The sequence below is a fragment of the Epinephelus lanceolatus genome, chromosome 5 (assembly GCF_041903045.1).
Source record: "Epinephelus lanceolatus isolate andai-2023 chromosome 5, ASM4190304v1, whole genome shotgun sequence".
Taxonomy (NCBI): domain Eukaryota; kingdom Metazoa; phylum Chordata; class Actinopteri; order Perciformes; family Serranidae; genus Epinephelus; species Epinephelus lanceolatus.
Genome location: NC_135738.1, coordinates 14,255,995 through 14,278,060, shown reverse-complemented (window position 1 = coordinate 14,278,060; position 22,066 = coordinate 14,255,995). Strand labels below are relative to the sequence as shown.

General features: G+C 39.5%; 1 protein-coding gene across 1 annotated transcript in view; it reads left to right on the top strand.

Annotated features, from left to right (window-relative positions):
• The window catches only part of LOC144463450 (uncharacterized), an 80,407-nt gene that overhangs the window by 31,675 nt on the left and 26,666 nt on the right, over window positions 1–22,066 (top strand). Inside the window, exon 4 of the mRNA XM_078167741.1 lies at window positions 17,366–17,447. Coding sequence (XP_078023867.1) covers window positions 17,366–17,447 — 82 coding nt within the window. The remainder of the gene's footprint in view (window positions 1–17,365; window positions 17,448–22,066) is intronic.

The following is a 22,066-nucleotide window of genomic DNA, read 5'->3' as shown; positions in this document are numbered from 1 at the left end:
ACTTTGCCTTGGGAGGCCCTACCAGGGGCTATTAGTAGCAGACAACACAGCTCTCAGGATCACTGGGACACGCCAACCATAACCAAGTGGTTTTTGTGCCTAAACGTAACTACACATTAACCACAGCACTGTTGAAATGCAAAGTCTTAATGTAGCTGCTACATTTAACGTGCAAATGTAATGAATCCATGGTTTGCAAAACATACAAGGCTAACATTTTTATCTGGACAGGGGTGTAGTGGAAGCATATGGCCAACCCTCCAGTTCCTCTCCAGTTAACCCCATTAGCTATATCAGCACTGTTGTTTTTGTTAGCGCTGTAGGTGCTCTTAGCACCTGTAGCTGCTAGTTGCTGGCTCAGCAACTTCCATGTTGAGAGTTGTGTACAGACAAACACTAAATCCATATACAATCTGATTATTGAATAGAACTCCTTTAAAACTGGTTTACAAGTGAATGACAATAGTTGCCTAGTTAGTCTTTACGTTGCCTTCTCCCCATTGTTTTTGCCTTGAGAACAAAAACTACCGACTAGATTTGGTCTCACAGGTGCAGAACATAAGTGCACGACAGTGGTCTGTTGGTTGTTGTCTTTTTGGTCGGTTTGAGATCAGTTTTTTTTAGAAATTAATGGAGTAATGAGAGGTGTTTCACTGGGATTTGTTGGCACAGCTTTTATGAGGTTGGCTTTGTGTGTTGGGGCTGTGACAGTTCTGAATGCATCACACCTGGACTTACTGCTGAATGGCTCACTCACCAAGCTGTTGGACTCAAAATCTGCCACTCAGCAGGTTTTTGTCCTTTGAATTAGATGGGGTGCTAATGTCGTCTAGTCAGCACTAGTAACACGAAATTCATTCAGTTTAACTAATTAAATTCAGTATGTTCCTGAATTTATTTGAATTCAGTTATTCGTTTGAGCAAAATCTAGTGAAAACTGGCAACTTTGAGAAGGAAAAAAGTTTTCTATGTTGGTGTAAAAGTCACTGTATTTGCTTTGTATTCAGTGCTATGTTAAATTTGACAGATCTTGATGTCTACAGATATTCTAAAGGGGAAGTTTGTGTTTCATATTTGATTGAAATTTAACCCATGTTTGTTACAGATGAAGCATTCATAGCTGGTGGAGGCATCTTTCTTAAATTCATTGAGGAGAAACTTAATTTTTTAGAATGAAAAAATAATTCATTCCATATTGTACAATGAAGTTGAATAGCGAAAAGTTCTTTGGTGATTAGAACTCATTGGACGTGTATATTTAGGGGGTGGAGATGCCATGGTTAGTTTCGGAAATGCCCCCTGATGGAGTCTAGACACTGGTGGTAGAGGTGAGGAGAGGGATGGCCGAAGGATGAGGATGATGGGATGAGGAGCAGGATGGTGCAGTGAATGTGATGAAGACTGGAGGTGAATGGGGTGGAGGTGGGTCACGTTGGCTTGTCCTGAAATGACAACTGACAGCAGCAGAACAGTTTCAAATTTGACCCCAATGATCTGATTGGCCTAGGAAGATTGTGGTAAAATCTGATTGGATTAATTTAGAGTGATGCCCATAGTCAGCTAATAGTGTAGAAGCTGAAGTGAGGCAGAGAGATTTGTGAATGAAATGAGAGCGTGAAGAGAGTCTGCCTGGTTGAACTTTCAATAAGCTTCATTTGGTTTAATGTTGACGATATAAATTGCAGAAGACGGAGACTCGTCTCAACTGGTCTTACAAAACTGACGCACTGAAAATATTTACACACAAGCAGAAATGACCATACATGACTCAAAAAGGATGGATTTTTTTTTTTAAGAATGAGCAAAAAGCCCAGATCTAGCTAGTGTTTTATTTCTACTTTCTGCTTTGAGATGTGCATGCTGACAAATATAGATTGATCTGTCCAAGAGCACAGCAATAACTGAGTAATAAATGAGTTCTTCATGTAAGTGGTATTTCCCTATTAAATCAGAGAATGAGTACTTTGAAAAAAAAACTGGAGGAGGACAAGCTCTGGAGTGGAGGGTTTTAGTCACAGAGCTTGACATTTTTCATGAGTCTGACATTACCCAAACCTGGTCTGAATTGAGATTTTAGTCAGTCAAGATAACTGATGAGGTTTTTTTTTCTCCAGAGAACAAAACAACATCACCTGCTTTTCCTCCCAATATGTTTAAGAAATACACAAATGCCCCAAACCTTAAAAAACTCTGTTGCACTTTGGTGGAAAGTAAGTAAGGGACATAGAGGGTCTAGATTCAGCTCATTTGCCAGAATAAAATGTTGGTATTGTACGTTTCTTCACACCACAGATATGTATGAAGTAGTTCAGATTACAGGCTGTATATGAGCTGAGTTTTGCATCAGGAGGAGGGGATGGTGGCCTGGGTGAGTTGGCTGTTAAGCAGCAGACCACTGTTCTAGACCAAAAAAAAGTGGTGTCCAGCTGTGTTTGTAGCAGTCAAACTGAGCTACGTTATTTTAGCCCAAACATATTGTTTTTCTAACCCCAACCAAGTGTTTTCTGGACCTAAGCCTAACCACACATAAACTACAGTGTTGTCACAACATAAAATTGAAAATTGAAACATAAAGACAGGTCAAATTTAAACATAACTGCAACATATGAAAGGTACAGATGTATCATATCCATGGTTTGCAGAAACGTACATTGCCAACATTTATTCTGCTAGTCAGGTTGCCAGATTCAATTTCAACTCACTTGCTGCCAGAAAAATGTTTGAACTGTATATTTCTGCAAACCATGGATATGTTTTCTCTAGGGTGAAACATTACAACGTTGGGGTTAACATGTGGCTTTAAACCATGTTTGGTGGCACTAAAGCCGCTGGAACAGCAGTGACCAGCTGGTGAAAAACACTCAGGTTTGGTGGCTCAAACGCCACTAGGAAACGCTGCGATGTGTCGGTTAATAACACCCAGGTTCCATGGCTTAAACACTGCTGCAAAACCCCACAATGTATCAGTTGCCCTTTTTATACAGACATCTCACCATAGGGCTGCTATGAAGTTCCTTCTTTATGTTGCCTTTGTATTTTTACACAGAACCAAACAACGGCAGCATTATACTGCTCCACTGTGTGATTTTAGACAGCATACTGGCATTGTGGAGGCAAAACAGGCATGATGGGTATTACACAACAGCATCAGCTTCTAGTATGACATGTAGCATACTTTCACATGAAATAGCACTTTCTGAACAAGAACAATAGCATAACATGGCAATATCAATTATTTACCATCCCTGTAGTATGGCGGCTGATCTCGTCCTCTGTTCGGAGAGTAAGGAGCTACTGGACCTCATTGTTTTCCTAATTTGCAGTTGTTTTCAGCTGCTAACTGCTATCAGTTGCTTTTTAAATCTCCTGCAGTGGGTCAGCACGCAAAGCATGTCTTTAAAATGTCGCACTGGTGCCGCCAATTATCCTGTCCTGCCGGCTGTCCTTTTAAAGGCCCTGACACATCAAGCCAATAGTTGACCATTAGCTAATGTTGCGCCATTTGTGAGCATCTGCTGCCCTTATCGTTGCGGTGTGTCCCATATTGTTGGCCCTTATCAGGGCTAGTCTGCCTTTTTTTCTGCTGGTTCAGCATGTTGAATCAGCATCGGCGACTGCAGAGCCTGTCAGTGAATGAAATCACTCTGATTGGCAGTTCAGTTCAGTGCACGAGAAAAGAAATGGGAGTGAGGAAAGTAAACAAAGAGCTAAAGTCAAGAGGGAGTGACACCAAAACAAATTTGTTACATACAGTAAGACTATTTTTCTTTGGCCATTGAGCTCTTTAGCAGAAATATTTTGTGATGGTTTGTGTTATTGTTTCCTGGTGCATGGTGAATATGCTTCGTTCTGTTAACATTGGATTAGGTTGTTAATGTGCTTACTGGCCAACTAGCATCACATCGATTACAGATGAACGCTGTCTGTTGGTGTTGAGAGTTATTTCCTCTCACGCAAGCGCAGAATACACATGCTGGTTGGCCATTGTTTGAAGTCTTTGCTGTGTATTCATGTGCAAACTTTATGGAGACACAGGCGACGTGAGGTGATGCAGCAGGGGGCTTTTGTCGCTGCTAGTTATCTGAAGTTGGTTTGGTGTGTCTGGGCCTTTATACAGACATCATTTTGGCACTGTTACTACCTCCGATGCAGCCTTAAAGGCGAGACACCTCTATCTTTGTACCTTTCATACAGAACAGCAAAGCGGCATAACAGTGTGAAATTCCCGCTTTGAAGAGGCAGTGTAAAAGTGGCCAATGAAAAACACGTACAAATGTAACATATCTGTGGTGTACAGAAACGTACAATGTACATTTTCCTCTGGTGTTTGGGCTGTCCATTTACATCCCCAAAACATTTTCATATTTATTTCCAGCATTTTCCTTTTGCAGTCAAGACAAAATTGTTATTGTATCCTTAACCAAAGTGTTTTAGTTGCTAAACCTTAAACAGTCATTCTTGTCCGGACCTAAACTATCGCTGAGATTATCACATGACAGCCATATAAATAAGTGACGCATTCAGTTAATTTCTCCCAGGTGGTCTTGTCTATGGAACACAATCTTTTTAAGCTGTTTGTTCCTTTTCATGTAATGTTGTTATACTTGTCAATCTGTTAATGTAAGAGCATTCATTAAAGGTCTAATGTGTAAGATTTAGGGAGATTTAGAGGCATCTAGCAGTGAGGATTGCAGATTGCAACCAGCTGAAACTTCTCCCAATTAGAATTCCTTCAGTGTTTATAGTGCAGGAGGTTTTTACCAGGAGCTGAATTATCCACAAAGGTCTCTTCCTCTCCAAAAAACAAACAAGCCAGGTGATTTAAACCGGTAAGAACACTGAATAAAGCAGTTTCACGCTAAAAAAATCTGTGTTTTTCTGATGATGCTCATTGTGGAGGGGCTGCACAATACGGTGGCTGATGTGAAAATGCAAATGGCCTTATCAAGGGGCAGTGTCTAGTTTGTCCGTTTTGGGCTGCTGTAGAAACATGGCAGTGCAACATGGTGATCTCCGCAGATGAAAACCTGCTCCCTATGTAGATATAAACGGCTCATTCTAAGGCAACGAAAACACAAGGATTCTTATTTTCAGGTGATGACACACTAAAGAAAACAAACTTATTTTATTATATTCCATTTCTGTCACTACATCATCCTAAATCCTGCACACTGGACCTTTAACTGGTGTTGACTGGCAGTACAGACAAGTTGAATTAAAAACTGAATAATTACTTAAAAAATGTGGTAGAATATCTCTTTGTTGATAACACAGTGAATTGCCATATAGCCAAATAATTCTGTAAGGTTTGAAAGCATACATCGTCTTGCAGTTGACCCACTGAATATGACTCATCCTTTTGTAGGAGTAATATAATTTGTATTTTCAATTAATTTTGGGCATGAGTCAAGTCTGTGTCTAAAAAACAGGAAGAACACGGTGATGTTGTGGAGAGTAAACCCACCAAAATTTGTAGGACACGCAAAAATAACTTTGGTTTATCAATTCCTTTTTGCCTGGTATATGTATCTGTATAATGTAAAAATTATGTTATAAATTGTGTTAAGGGCATAAAAGTGGTGTGAGATTTACTTTAATCAGAAACTCTCTGGAGAAAACACAGTCAGGAATGCTTTTCTGTAAATTCAGTTGTCTAAAAAATATGTCTTTTTAAATATATATTTTTTGGCTCACTATTTGTCATGTGACTGGATGTTATAGTCTGCCTCCTTCTCGGCTTTATGTTGTCAGTGTGTGTGTGTGTGTGTGTGTGTGTGTGTGTTGAGGTGAGTTTTTTGGAGTTTCTGGAGGTCTTGATCTCTTGGTGTTGAGAACCAGTACTCTCCCTGTCAGCATTCGAATGGGGAGGAGAAGGTGTGATTGTGAGTGTGTGTGTGTGTGTGTGTATGTGTGTGCGGTAGGGGGGGGAGTGTATCGTCACCACCACTCCTGGTCGTGACTCACAGCGCACAATGCTTTTCGCTCCTCTCCCGAGCCCTTTATTTATTTTTAGCTGAGCAATGTTTTATACGCCCGAACTGTAGGCCTGCACACGAGATCTCACACACACACACACACGGACACACACATGATGTAGAACATACTTCCATTCATCCACACAATCTTATTCCTTTGATTCTGTCTTTGTGTTTGTCAGTCATTGCAGTCAAATAGACGTTCTGTCATGTGCACCCAAGTTCACATTTCTAATATGACACAGTGTGTTTGTGTGTGTGTCTGTGTTTGTGTGTATATCTGCAGTCCATCCCTACATTGTCTTTGCATTGTCTGCAGATAACTGAGCCTGATGATGTCAAAACAGATACAGTAAACGTTTCTTACACAGCTTTGCTGTTTGATCAAATGACTCTTATTTAGACTGTTTCAGCATGTGAACAGACACTGGAGTTTGGTTACATCGGATAATATTTGTTGATGAATACACTGTATTTCTGCAGTATTGCTTAAAAGTTATTTTTTAAGTTATTGTGGCCCGACATGCAAAGAGCTGCATTGGCCGGAGTTGAATTTTAAGACACTAAGATGTGAATTATATTAATTAATACGTGACGTCAAGCAAGGAACAAACTAGAAGACAACATATTAGAAGAGTCACTTTTAGGATTGTAGTTACAGATTTCCAGGAGGCATCAATTTGGTGATTTGCAGGTTAGAAGACTGTGCTAAATGTGTTTGCTTCACATTGTAATACTGACATTTAACAAGTGTTATATGGGATGTAGACTTCTATAAATTGTTTAATCTGTAAATCACCAAATTATTCCTTGATGGGCTATACGCTGTGTTCATACTATTCTTTTTGTTAACCAGCTCACATTTAAGGGTTTTGTTCAGATTTGCACCTGTTTTCAGTCGTTGAACATAAGCATGTTCTCCCCATGTCAGCTCAGGTTTTCTGTGAGTTCTCCAGCTTCCTCCCACAGTCCAAAGACATGCAGGTTAATTAGTGACTCTGAAATGTCCTGAGTTGTGAACGTGAGCATTTATGTGATGTCTTGCTGAAAACAACCCACTTTTGCTGGCACAATTGTCCCTGCAAGCGACACTGATGTCTCACCAAGAAACACCCATTTTTGTGGCATAATCGCTGCTGCTGGAAATGATGCCGATTTCTTGCTAAAAAACACCCACTTTTCGTGGCACAGTTGCCGCTGGAAATGTTGCCAATGTCTTGCTATGAAAAAAAAACACACTTTCCGTGGCACAATTGCTGCTGAAAATTTCACCAATGTCTCAAAAAAATATTTTTAGTGGCACAATCACCGCTGGAAATGCTGCTGATGTTTCGTGAAAAAAAAAAAACTTGGTGGGACCTTCCTGTTGAAAATGCTGTGTTGTGTTGCTAAAAACCACCTGCTTTGGTGGCACAATCACAGCTGGAAATTATGCCAATTTCTCGCTAAAACACACCCACTTTTCGCTGCACAATTGCCGCTGAAAATGCCATCAATGTCTTGCTTAAAAAGAAAAAAATAAACAATTGAAGTGACACTATCTTGCTGGAAATGCTGTGATGTCTTGCTCAAAACAACCAACTTTTAGTGGCACAATTGCCCCTGGAAATGCCAGTCATGTCTCGCTAAAAATCATCTGATGTTTTTTGTTCATCTCGAGCAGTGGTCTGTAGCTTTGCAATTATCTTGCCAAGATGTCACGCCATTCGCATTCAGTCAAGTTGATTTTCTATTATTTTATTAATCTATTTTAGTGAGTTTTGGTTGGGTTTGATAAGAGAACCTGATATTTGTCTCCAATTCTGCCTCCACCCCAATACAATGACGGTAAATGGAGTTGTGTTTATGTTGTAAACAACATTGAAAAATTACATTTGAAAATGATGTCAGTGTCAGTAGTACTATAAAAATGTTCACATCAACTTCTTTGGATAATGTGTGATAAATATAACATTGTACACTGAAAAGACAGAATTTTCATATTTTAATTTTTCAATGCTGTGACCACGAGAAACAAACTCCCATTCACCTCCATTGTTTTGGGGTTCATGGAGGCAGAAATCATAAACAGTGATATCTCACATCCTGAACAAATAGAATACCTTACCCCAAGCCTAAAGATTAAAAAGTAGGCTATGTTATTTCAGACATGTCACAAATCACTTCATTTCTTGAAACAACTAACATTAACACTTTTCATACCCAAAAAGTCGATACTTAATTTCCCAGATTCACTTTGTTTGAACCAATAAGACAGCATCCAGTTATGTTCCGGGAGAGAACCATGAAGAACTAATGTTATGTTACTCAGCACCAGTTGGCAAAAATTATATCAAAAGTAATTTCTTGTGTGTACAAAAACTATGTGGTGGTTAACAAAACATTTCAGAATGCAAAGCGTGCAGGTTAAAAAATTACAGATGGAGACGCAACAGCTTCAAACTTGTTTGAAAGGTCCAGTGTGTCAGATTAAGAGGGATATATTAGCAGAGATGGAATATAATATTCAGAACTATGTTTTCATTAGTCTATAATCTCCTGAAAATAAGCTCTTTTACTGTTAGCACACGGTATGACGTTTTTTGGTGGGCGGGGCTTAGCTGGAGGCAAAACAATTCTCCACAGACATTAGCTAGAGCTAGCTAGAAAGTTATGTTGTCTTGTTTTAGACACTGGAGGATGATAATAAGAGTGGTGCATTCAGAAATACTACTCTACTGGCACAAACTGGACCGTTCATAAATTTGGAGCGCTGTCTGAATGTACCTCTCAGTTATCCAGAGCACCGCACTCTTGGAGTAGCAGAGCGCTCTCTGACCACTCTGTCTGTTGAGATGGAGCAGTGGAGTGAATGTGTGATTAGCTTAACTGTTTGTTATTTCATGTAAAAAATATAACGCTCGGTTTCTTCAACCAACAGGGCTCTCATTTTAGTGTAGATGGCCAGACTGAATTTACGGACACACCATGTCGGGTCACTCACTCTCCAAGACCGTGTGTATTACTTGAATAAGTAAACACTGACCAACGGGACCAGACTGGCCGACCTGTGTGCTCTCACTCTTAATACACATAACATTATTCATCCCTACAACAGTAAATACTTGTTCCCTAACCTGATATGAAGTGTGTGCTGCACATGTGAGCATTTTTGATGATGGTCTCCGTCCAGTCCTTCACCTTATCACGTTTAACCATAGTTGTCTTTGTTTTTGTTGACGGACAGTGGCGTCTGGTATGTGGTGAAATTTATGTTTTGAGCCATGACTCCTTCTATTCTGGCTCCCAATAACACAACAAGACGACATTTTAAGACTCCTATGTAGCCTACAGCCCTGTGGTGGAGAGTCGTGTTTTGCCTCCAGCTAATAAAATGACAGCATTGTGACGTCGGCCCTGAAAGGGTCTATTAGAATTGTTTTCCTGTTTATATCTATATATGGATCAGGTCCCCTTTCACAGAGTCAACCATGTTGTTTCTACAGTAGCCCAGAACGGACAAACCAAACACTGGCTCTAGATGAAGCCATTCACGTTTTCACATCAGCCACCGTAGTCTTCCACTGTGGCACACAGAAGAAGCTTCAGTTCTGCAACGTCACTACTAGATGCCAATCAAACCTGCACACTAGACCTTTAAAAGATAAATACAGATTGTAAAAAGCATTCATGATTCTTGTAGATTTAATGTATTATTACTCTGTTGTTAAAATGACATTACATGTGATGAAGAGTGCACTGTGACGAAACTCAAAGTTTAGGACGTGGGACTTGATTTGGGACTTGCCTGTCTTGATTTGGGCTTGAGACTTATTTGTGACTTAAAAACGCTGACCTGGTCCCACCTCTGTGAATTCCTATGTACAGTATATGCTATTGTCATGATGACAGTTGGAGCTCAAAAATGTTTGAGCTGGACTTCAGAGAAATGAACTCAAATGTGTGCGTTTATTTAGATGGTAAAGATCTTTTTTTAAAGTCATGTAGACAAGCAATTAATATAAAACGTATCATAAATAAATGTTTAAATTCAATTAAATGTAAAAAGCTGTTATATCAAACTTCCTGAGAGTATAGATAAAGGCTCAGGTTGTGTAGAAACTTTTTAAAGATTTGGGAAGACATTGATAATTGGGGGGGAAAAAGTTTCGGTCCTGGTTGATCTGACGACACTTGTGGTTACCATGGTAACAACAAGCCTGGTTTGATACTACAGCAATGTTTAAGCGGCCACTTTGTCAGAAATAAGAGCAACTGGTGAATCAGGTTATATCTCAGCCGAACCAAATCCACATTGTTTTAATAAAGAAGTCCATCTAGAATAAATGCCACAGCGATATGATGAGCCATTTGCCTCTCAACAACAGCAACAACAGGGCAGCAGTGAATGTTGTTACCTTGCTGAGGAGTTGGAGGTGTGCAGCCTGCAGCTCTTCATCTAACAGCTCATTGTGGCTGCTTGCTCTTGTTACATTTCTCTTGCAACAATTAAAATGATATGCTGATGAGAAAAGGACAAAAATGACCATTGTCTTGTTTTGTAGACACATTTTTAATCCTTGACAGTAAAAGCCACCGTTGTGTTTGGTCAGTTGAATATTTTTACTGTGAAGCAGCTGGAGTAGAAACTGTTTGCTGTTTGCAGTTAGCAGTAACAAAGTAAAGTACGTAAATTCAAAACAATAAAATAAAAAAATAGAAAATAAAGTAAAGGAAGTACAGGTCTGTAAAAACGTAAGTTTGATATCAGTGGGATAGAAGTTCACAGCAGTTTTCCGTCACTCTTTAAAATCATCCATTAAGTGTGTTTGTCCATCATTTTTTGCAAATACCCAGAATCCAGTGGGGGAATGGTGGACTTTGCCACTACCAATACGTCAGACTGGCACATACGGGTACTTTGCAAAACATCAAGGCTGCGCCCCTTTTTGAGGATAGAAAGACAAAGATCAGTTGCATACATCAACTTTTGCTGTGAAAGTATTTTTAAAGATTCAATTCAAATTAATTTTGGCAGATGCGTCGTAGTAAAGCTGCTGGATTTTGGACACAGTTGCCCCTTCTGTCCTCTACCACTCAAACTGGTCTGCAGTCCATTGCAATCCATTAAGTAAGGGAGTTAGTTTGGTCACAGGTAGACTTACTTGTGTCTGAATGCCTGGTCGAGTGTGGCTGCTAGTGCTAGCATCAGAGGCTGTGCTAGCTCGGACCTCCTGGTTTGCTGCTAAATGCTTTGTGTTGACGTGATATTCCAGGCATGAAGTTCTCCGATGGTATGAAAAGTCCTTACTGCAGAAACTACATAGAGCCATGCTCCTATCAATAGTTTCTTCTGGGCAGTTTTAAATGTAAATGTTCCATTTACGGGCTGAGCAGTATCGACTGCTGTCTGTCTCCATTATGTTACAAAGCCACTATGGTCTGGAATGATGCACTGGGCCATGAAACGCGATTAATTAGCGTTCATTTTTTTTATACGTTATTTTTTCTGTGATTAATTTATCGAAATTAACGTGTTATTTTGACAGCCTTAGTCTGTATGCATTTATTTCTTTTTAAACTAACGTTTGTTTTATAGACATGTTTAATAGGAGTGTAACAGTTCACAAAATTCATAGTTCGGTTCAATGCAACATAGTGGTGTCACGGTTTGGTAAGTTTTCAATACAGCAAAAAAGAGTTTAATTTATAAAATCTAACATCATAAAGTATGATGTTTTTGACTTTGAACAATGATGAAGCTACAACTGGATAACATTAACTTGTAGTTTGTTTTGCACCTTGTTTTCATTGTACTTACTTACGTACTCCTCTTCATCCTCTATGAGACACAAGGCTTCAAGAAGCTCTTTCCATTGCATTTGATCTTTGGCCACATGTTGTGCCTCTCCCCATGACAGGTTCATCTTTTCTAACTCCAGTTCCCGGCCCTGTTCCATTCTTAGCTCATAGCCAAACGTGTGTGTGATTTCCTTGGTGATGCTCTGGCTACCTGTTTTCTTGTACAGTTAAAGGTTGGAGATTTTGTTTGGCCAGAGGATCTTGCATATTCATCTGAGACATCGTCTAGTTACACCTATTAACACGCTGGGGTGATGTCTGCATGAATGAGTTGACATGTTTGAAGTATTCCCACTGATGTAACCTATTGTCATGTAGCAGATGTGACATATCTTTGTTTTTTTTATCCACCACTCTGTCTCACCATCATTATAATAATTCACAGCGAAACCAAAGTGGCTCCAAACACCAGACCTGTAGGTTATTGGAGGATCTTCTATTTCTGGTTTGGCATAGTATTAATGACCATATTGCAGTGAGCTAGCTTAACGTCCCTCCCAGAGTGTCTCACTGGAGTTGAATGTTGCCTATTAGGTTGTGTGGGCTGCCTTACTGAGAACATTATATTAAACACAGTTTAAGCTGTATGAATTATTTTCCAAATGTAACAGGATAGCTAAACTTATAGTTTGGTTTGTGATGCGTACCCAGCTGGAAGCCTCGCACCGAATGGTTCAATAAAAATATGTGTATTACGAAACCCCTAATGTCTAAAAATGGTTTTGTGACCTTGCTTGAACCTGAGAGTTTGCAATTCCTTAATAAAGTCAGGTTGTTCGCCATCATAACTCTTCAGTCTTTCCCTGTTCAAGTGGATCAATGACCTAACACAGTTGTATATTTTATCTGGATGTCTGCATTTGATTGAATCACTGGGTATCATTGGGCTAGGTGTTGTCTGTAAATAACCAACATGTTAACAGGCAACTGTTTGATCTTGGCTGAGATGTAGTTGGAGACGTCAGTATTGCTGCTATGCTGTTTGACTGCATTTTGGCATCTCCTACTCAAGTCAACATTAGCTGTTTACCACACTATTGCCCCTTTTCCCATTGCATCTTAGCTTTTGTATGTACTGGGGAAGGTTACAATTGGGATTCACACTCCACCCTGGTGAACACGCTAGTTTTAGCCCCATTACCAGCAAGATGCAATGACACACTACCACAGAATATATTACAGAAAATATTAATTTAATTATTAAATAATATATTTTGGGCGGGGCAACACAATGGTTTGAGTTGAAGGTGTGAGAAAGAATAGTATCAGTAACATTGTTAATACTGTGCTACATTACAGAGAAATACAAGACTGTACAAATGAACCTTCATTAATATAGGCCTATATTTTATCTACAAGTGCACGTCACACACTGAGCGAGCCGTCTGTTAATGACGCTGTGGGCTAATGGGCATGTAGCTACTTCCATGTTTCAGATGATACGTCATGTTTGTAGTCGACCAATGAAGATGAGTTTACATATCACCTTGGGTTTGTCCTTCACCTTCTCAAAATGATCCCACACTTTGGATTTCCTGCCCGACATGTTATTAACTAGCCTGTGGAATAACCGCAGGTACCAGCCCTGGAAATTAACCTGACTCCTGTCTGACTGCTGAGCGTGGACACTTCCTGTGTCTGTCCTTTCAAATTAAATTCCTACATGGTCCAGTCATACAGGTTTTGATTTATTTTGACAAGAGGCAGCTCCTAATAGTTTCACATTTTGTTTTTTGTTTGTTTTTTCTGCGACTAGGCGACCAATGAAATCTTGCTGACTAATGACCTTTCTGTTGTTGATGTTTGGTGGACTTTTAGGGGGCAGCCCTACAATTTTTAGCTGGTTTTCTCCTGTTTAAAAAAAACCTGCGTACACATGCTAATTTTAGTGGAAAAGGGGTTTAACAGTGAATATTCATGCATGTTATGTGCCTCTAATCTCAGTGTGAAAACCTTAGCTAACCTGCTTTACAAACAGCTTCTCAACATTTTGCGGTTTCTCTTGTTATGTGACGCACATTTTTTCCCCCAAAAAGGGGACTATCCATTGGTAATGACACGATGCCGGTCCGGTCTATGACTTAGAGCCAAAGCCCTTATATCTTTTTTGGGCAGGGAAACCAATCACAGGTCAGCATTTTTGGATTTATCGTTGGTGCAAGCAATTAAACGTCAACTCCTCATAATGTTATTAATTTTAAACTGGTTTGTTTAAAGTTGTATTTGGAGACATATTTCGACTTCCTCTGCTGTTGCCGTATACGTGGAACACTAGGTTGTTTACTCCAAAATGGGGCGTGTTGATGAGAGCCTACTCTGAATGATGTATTGCTGGTCTGATGTATAAAAACTACCTCATAGAGGAGTATTTGCAGAATGCATATACACTGAATGGTTATTGTAGAAACATGCAAAGAGCTGAAGTGATGCATTATCTCAACTGGTAACGTGCACTAACTGCAACTCTCATCTGATCCATTTGTCTTATTGACCATCTTCCCTGCGTGGATTTTTAAAAAGGCTTCTTGCTTCCCTTTTGCTTTTCCCTCTAATTCTTAATGCATTTTTCTCCTCACTCCTGGTCTCTTCTCCTGTCTCTAAGTTTTTGTCTCACTTGTGATTCCTCTCTCTGTCTCTCTCCTCCTCTCTCATCTGTCTCTCCCCCTCAGTCCATCTTTATCCTCCTCCCTCATTCACTCCGTCTCTCTCAGGGGCCCGAGGTGAGGATTGACAGAGGGGAAATCCTGACTGACTGAAACGCGGCTGATGAGTTCTCCCCTTCCTCCTCCTCCTTCTCCTTCAGTGTCTCCTCTTCCTTCTTTTTGGGCAACTTCTCTTTCTTTTCTTCTTCACTCCCTTCTCCCCCTTCTCTCCAACTTGTGCATCTGCTTCTTTTCCTCCTCCTGCCCCTTCATGCTGTAGGATTAAGGTACATCCACACTCCCCTGCGGAAGATCTCTCTTTAATGCATGCATGTGACGTGGGTGACACACACACTTTAGTCTCCACCTTTAAAAAAATGATCATAAGGCTTTGACAGCCCTATAAGCCAATTTGCTTATCAAAATCAAACTCTTTTTAACATTTTGTTTCTTAGAACAGTACAGCGTGACACATGTCACAAAGATGTGACATTCAAAAAACAGAAAAGTAGACACAATGACAAAAAGAGAATTTTTTAAAATGTATAAAAACCTTTTTCCGGAGATTGGACTTCATCATCAGAGGAAAGGTTCCACTGTAAAGACACGTTCCCCAAATCATATTAACTTTTTCTTTTGTCAGATGACTCATGGATATTTCCAGAACAATACTGGGTCATGACAAGTTAAATTTACCAAATGAGGTATTTTTATATTCAACACGTGTCAAATAGGCAGTTTTTGGCTGGCGGAGGGCTGAAGCAGCAAGTGACTAAATCTCAAGAGTTGAATTGAAATAGTGTCTACATTTTGAGAAAAAAATGTTTTATGTGATAAATTTCAGGATCCCTAGTTTTGAAAACATGAAACCTAGTTTTCCATTTTATGGAGATAATGAGAGCTTTGTTTATTTGACTGGTTGTTGTGTTGCTAGTGGGTTGTTCCTGTCCAGTCCCTCCCAGGTTTGCTTTAAGGCAACAAGATGCAGCTTTTAAATTTTAAATCTTCAAAATTAAGTAAAAAGCCTGGTAGAGATTAAGAAAGAGGAATGTGTGTGTGTCGAGCAAGTTTAAGTAAAAATATATTTTTAACAAGTCTTAATGAAATGGAGGGATATCAGTGACAGTTTACCTGGCTGAGATAGCAGATATGGACATGACGGGGGGCGTGGACAGGCGTTCGAACACTTAATGCATCCACTCAAAAGGATGTTGTTTTTCTCATTTGGGAAGTCCTTCTGTGTAAAATCATTCTTACTTTGCAGGTCAGGTTTTAAAAAAAAAAAAAAAAAAAAAAATAGGATAAAATAAAATGGTGTCTGAACTCACTTCTAAACATTAGTGTTGTATTTTCCATGGTGTTTGCCTCATTTTAAAGCCAAACTTGTTCATCTGACTTGTCACACACTGATGAGATAAACCAAATACTTGTTGAGCAGGTTTGGGGATTTTAGGTTAAACAGATCTGGTTGGAGTTTGTTTCCTTGATGTCTGAGAGGTGTTTTTTAATTTGTGGATTTCCTCCTATATGTTAGAAACATGACCTCTTCATGTTAATGTGCTGCATGTATTTAGTTTTGCATTCTTCTTGCATTTTTTAAAACAAGTAACAAATATTATTTCCTGAAGCAGGATAGTTTCAAAAAACAGACTAAATGTGTTTAAAGAAATGAAGTTTTTCCATTTGTAGTAAGAAATTGTTACAGATTAATACAGAATTATATTTCCTATAGTAAGTTAGCTGTTTTAGTCACACATGCAAAGCAGCATTTTTCCCTGGAGCACATGTTGTGATTTAACTCGTTTGTGCTGCTGAAGCAGGTCGAGCTTGGTTGAGAACTGATTTCTGTGCATCTTGTCTTTTGACTGACATACTGAACACAACCCTGTTAAGATTTAACCAGTCAGAACACACATGTGAGCTTAATTTACTCTGTGTACATGTCCTGTTTATGCCCAAATAAAAATATAAGGTCTTATCGACTTGTCACAATAATGGAAAATAAGAATATGTGTGAAATGTTTCACCATCTCCAACCACATGTCGTAACTCCTTTTTTGTAAGTTCTTTGAAATTACTATGGAATTTCTTGATTTGTTACTGAGGGTGTGAACCAGTTTTGAAGCCAAAATAATACGTGTTAATGCAGGAGTGTCCTAATCATTTTAGTTCATGGGCCACATTCAGCCCATTTTGATGTCAAGTGTTCCTGGACCTGTATAACCATTTTATAAAGTTGTAACGTACTCAAAGATAATGAGCAACCTGAGATGTTGTAAGAAGGAAAAATGCAAAGTTAACAATATCCACGTTCTGTCAGTCTGCTACTCACTGACATGACATGCATATTTCCATACATCTCCTCTCTACTGCATCACCACACCAAACTAAAGTGGCAGCCTTTTAGGGAGCAGGTTAAGTTCTCCCCTGCCTTACAAAGCATTTACAAATCAAACGTTGTGGCAGTGCCGTACCATTAGGGTTCAACCAATATTGTTTTAAGATCGAGATACAGATTCTTTTGTACTGAAGCTGCTGATCGACAATATTTTGCACAATGCTTAATACCTTTAAATATGACCACAATACGTATTCATTGTCTTTTTTTATTGTCTCAAGTTGGCTACTCACTGTTTAACTTTCTCCTGAAACCTGACAAGGCTTTGCCTTCACAAGTGCATCAATAACACGTGTGCAAAGTCCTCCAGTGGACCAAATTTGATCCTAGGGCGGGCTGATTCTAGCCCATGAGCTGTGTGTTTTCTAACCCCTTTAAAAGGAATTTTAGAGTTGATCAAAGTCAATGATATCTACTAAAGTATGTATTTTAATCTCACAAAAAACTGCAGAATGATTTTTACATTTTCATTTAACTTCCTCTGGGTTTCTTTGTTTGTTTTTACATAGGACCCGGTGTATGATGTCCCACTGCACTGAAGCAACAACATCAGTCGTTGGTCTGTGGAGTGTGTTCTTACCACGACTGCAGGTATGACAGTGGAGCTACATGTATGACAGAAAAGTATAAGAAACAAACTGGGTGGAGATGCTGGTTATGGGGAAAATATTCCCACTGTCCTTTTTAAAGTAGACTTTGAAGAACAACAACAGTGTTGCTCATCACAGAAGCATGTTAGTCTCCTATAGATAATAAAATGACAGTATGCCCTGTTAGATAATCAGTTAGATTTCTAAAAACGATATCACACACACATTGTTTCCTGTCATCTCAGTATTAAAAACTAAAACTACAAGAGCCTCATCAGCAGCTGCTGTGGAGATGATGCCACAGGAAGGCATGAATGAGAGTTGTAACGTACTCAAAATGCTTCTTGCAGTATTGATCCAAAATTGATTGAGAATTTGAAAATGAATTGATTCAAACTGCTGACTGTACGGTGCTCAGTGTTCAGTAGTGTCAGCATTACTTACTGCAGTGCTCCTTGGGACATGTAGTAGATCTGAACTAGTGTTTCATGTCTTGCACCTTTTGACTTTTTATCAGTTAATCAGAAGTTTTCAGTGAAGCTGTTCCTCGTTTCTACTTCCTGTTCAGCAAGTGGAGTTTCATATAGTATGTAACCATGAGTAAGAGGCTCAAATGGCGGGTAACAAAATATTTTCTGTGCAAAAAATGAATTTAACTTGATGTTAAAATGTTTTTGTTAACACACCAAAGTATGAAGAAAGACTAACTTGGTTCACAGAGTCAGTTGCCTTTTACCATTAAGGTAATGTTTCATCGTTATTGTACTGCAAAATCGCTTAAAAGAGTTTGTGGTGGAAAGTTTGTACCACAGAAGACTGCAGTTAATTTCCCATTTCCTACCGATAGTCAGTGAAGTTCTCTTTTGAAATCACAATGATGATCTTTTAATCAAGTTGTGTTGGTATCAAACCAAAATTTAAAGGTATGGGACTCCCTAAAAAGTTGGTATTTCACATGGTTAATGGAGTGCAAATGTAGAGCGCCTTTCTAGTCTTCTGACCACTCAAGTGCTTTTACACTACATGTCACATTCACATACTGGTGGCCAAGGCTACCTTACTATAAGGTGCCACCTGCTACTAGTAACCATTCACAAGCCCTCACACTCCGATGGAACAGCCATCAGGAGCAATTTGAGGTTCAGTATCTTGCCCAAGAATAGCTGGGAGAGCTGGGAATCGAGCAGCTGATCTTCCGATTTGTGGACCACCCGCTCTATCTTCTGAGCTACAACTGTCATGGGGGGCGGTGCCTTACATCTGGTGTCACACAGACTGTTGTGTGCCTGATGCATTCTCATCGGCTCGCATTAGTCCATCTCATCACTTTTTGGATTAGCTAGCTAAACCAAACCTTTAAAGTTGCTTATTAACCTGATCTTTGCCTTAATCCCAAGATTAAACATAGAGGAGACCTCATGCCAAATTGTAACTTCAAACCGAGATGATTTTTATTTTACTACTTTGTGATTATCATTTTTTGAAGATACACTTAAATGCCTGCCCCTCGTGGGCTACTGCTGGCAGACCTCCCTTCAGATTTTCTAACTTCTTTTACCTGACTGCTGATAAATTCTTAAAGTGGCCATCATAAAGTTACACTGGAAAATATGTACAACTAAATAGTGCTTAAATATACTGACATCTAGATGGACTAAATTATGTCCAACAACATACTCAGATGGGGGTGTCTTTATTCTGATATCATGTAGTATCAGGCATTAGTAGATGCCCAGCCTTAATGGGCTTACAAGGCAGACTGTCAGTTTCCATGTATACAGGTGTGAGACCAAATATACAAATTATATGAAAACATGAATAGTATGTTCTGTATGCCATCATATTTCATGTGCATCATATAAATTGATCTCATTTTGGACGTGTGTATTATTCAGTCAAGTTTGTCTAATTTTCAGGCTTTATAAATAAAACTAGCCCACAATTTGATGCTCAGCCCAACTTTTCATTTTTATTGAACCAAAATAATTCATATATTTTGTTCTGCATTCTTACAAAGGTGCATGTAAGTTATCATTTAAAGTATGAACATGCACTCACAGGCTCAGATGGTCACTGAGCCCATGTAGCATGTATTGATTCGTCCTGCAAAACCATGCCCATCTGGCTAAAATGCCAAGCTTTTAGGGAGTCCCTTGAATCCTAATTCCAAAGTTGTCAAATATCGCCGCTTGGTCTGTGATTTTGGCGGCAAACACCAATGCCAAAACTCACCTTTCACAGTGGTGTGACAGCTGTCGGTTGGTTGGACAGCATGCGCCAGTATGATACGCAGACAGGCAGCATCAGGTAACAACACGGTCAGATGACACCTGTTGCAGCAGTATGATAGCATCAGTTTGAAATGCTGCTGGTAACGACCTAATATAAGTAGCTGGAAAGGGGCGGTGAATGGGTCCAACACACTCCGGACTTTCACCCAGGAGCCTGGTGTTTGCTTCCTGTATGAAAGTTAAGGCAAACTATGATGTTCTTTTCTAAACCTATCCACATGCTTGTGTTGCACAAGGCAGTAAACGTAAACACAAGGTGTTTTACAAATGCTGTAAGTTTATTTTAAAAAAGGCTGTATGCATCTAACAAGCAGAAACTGCACATTTCCTGTGAAAAGTGCATTGAGACACAATGCATTTAACAAGTGTAAATTGACAAGCCGCCCTTGGACGTCAACAACAAACACAGCAGGATACCTAGCTTGTAATATGTAGAAGTGAACAGCACTGACAATGCGATAATATTTGACGAGTTGGGATGAGAGCGTGTTGGAATATTCCAACATTTTGGAAATTACACTTTCTAGCAGGGAATAAGACGAGAAGATGCCACTCTCAATACCCACCCAATTCCACCCTCTTAACTGTCTGTTAAATATAAAGCTACAGCCAACAGCTGTTTAACTTAGCACAAAGCTGGAACCAGGGGGAAACAGATCGCCTGACTCTATCTAAATGTAACAAAACCTTTTCTACAGTCATTTTACTTAAAGTTTACATTTCAACAGTAATAAAAGCAGCAGTTCCTGTTATTTTGCCCACCGTCTGTGTGTACTGAGACTCAGTTGGATTCCTTTCTAAGGCCACAGATATCATCACACTCACAGCCAGAATTAGTCTTATGATTTAGTTCCCAGTTACTGTGAGTACTCTCAATGTTGCAGTACAGGATACACTACAAAGACATATTTTCATGTGATGCTGTGCACGGTTTTGTAGAGTTACATGACATCATAGACGTTGTTCATCAGACGTCTTAAGTGCTTTATGGATAATAAAGTGGTGTGATGTATTGGTATAGGTACTGTCTTCTTGACTAGTTGATATTTAGAGGTGTTGCCTGTCATGTGACCTTACATCACATGTGTTCATATTTATGGACGACGTATCGCAACTCTTGATTGTCTGATGTAGAAATGACGTCGTAAGTGGGCAAATCAGCTATGACACTTTTTCCTGTGACGAAGTCTGGCGAGTTAAAAATAGATCTTGATAAAAAGAGCTATGAAGAAATCTATGTTTCATTTTTATTGATGAGACAAGACAAGACTAAAATGTAAGTGGGGGACTATCGTGACAATCAAATATGAGGAGAGGAGAACAGAATAGCCAACAATAGCCATGCTTGCAAATATTTTCTAATGCTGCACAAGTATTATGAGATCAGAGCGCCAGCTGGCTGTAAACTCCAGTAAATAGTCAGCACCAGGATTTTTTGCTAGCCTGCACCGTACTCACACCAGAGCAGCGTCAGCCATAGGAGCGACTTATGAGCTGTAATTCAGCAGTAAATAATCAGCTATGTGTCTGACTGTGGATGGTGGAGCTGCTGAATGGATTTTTGGAGTTTGTTAGTTGCGGCGGTGGCTGTTAGCAGCTAGCTCCGCTTGTTAGCCGGTGAACGGCAGCAGAATGAGCAGCCTTCACATCTGATCCCCGCAGGACTCCACTCCGGTCCGGTCTGGGTTGACAGTGTTTGACAGGCAAGTTGGAGGCTCAGTTATCTGTGAGTGTAGCTGTGCTGTAAGTAAACAGTCTGAACTCAGATCAGGTTTCTCTGAGTTACAGTGAATCTCGGTACAAATCCTAGTCTTCTCAAATGAGTTATTTGTGGTGTCAAAGTTTTTGAGACTATAAATATAGAGAAAAAAATAAAGATCACTAATTGTGTGTTTGTAAATCACCTGTCACATCTCTGCTGGAGAAATACAAGTTTGTAAGTGTGAAGAAATCATATGTCTAAATGTAATTTTTATATAACCTGTCACCTTGATTCCAATTTCTGATACCATTAGCCTTATAGTTTAAAGCAGCTGTGCGGAACTTTCCGTTTTCGTTAATTATAGCACCCCTTTTGGTCGAAGCGGTATAACACCCACAGCCTGGTGTCGTAAAATTCCAACTGCAGCCTTCAGCTTCATTAGTAAAATCTCGACTGCAACCGGCAATTACCGCATGCATTTGTTTTGGAGAGCGAGAGGAAAATCATAAATGCTCTGGTGTAGCTCTGAATTTCTTATAAACTGAGGACAACTGCCTTCTGTATATTTGTGTTCATGGTCACAGTCACAGATAATTTTGTGGCGTTTGTTGTAACGTTACTAGACAA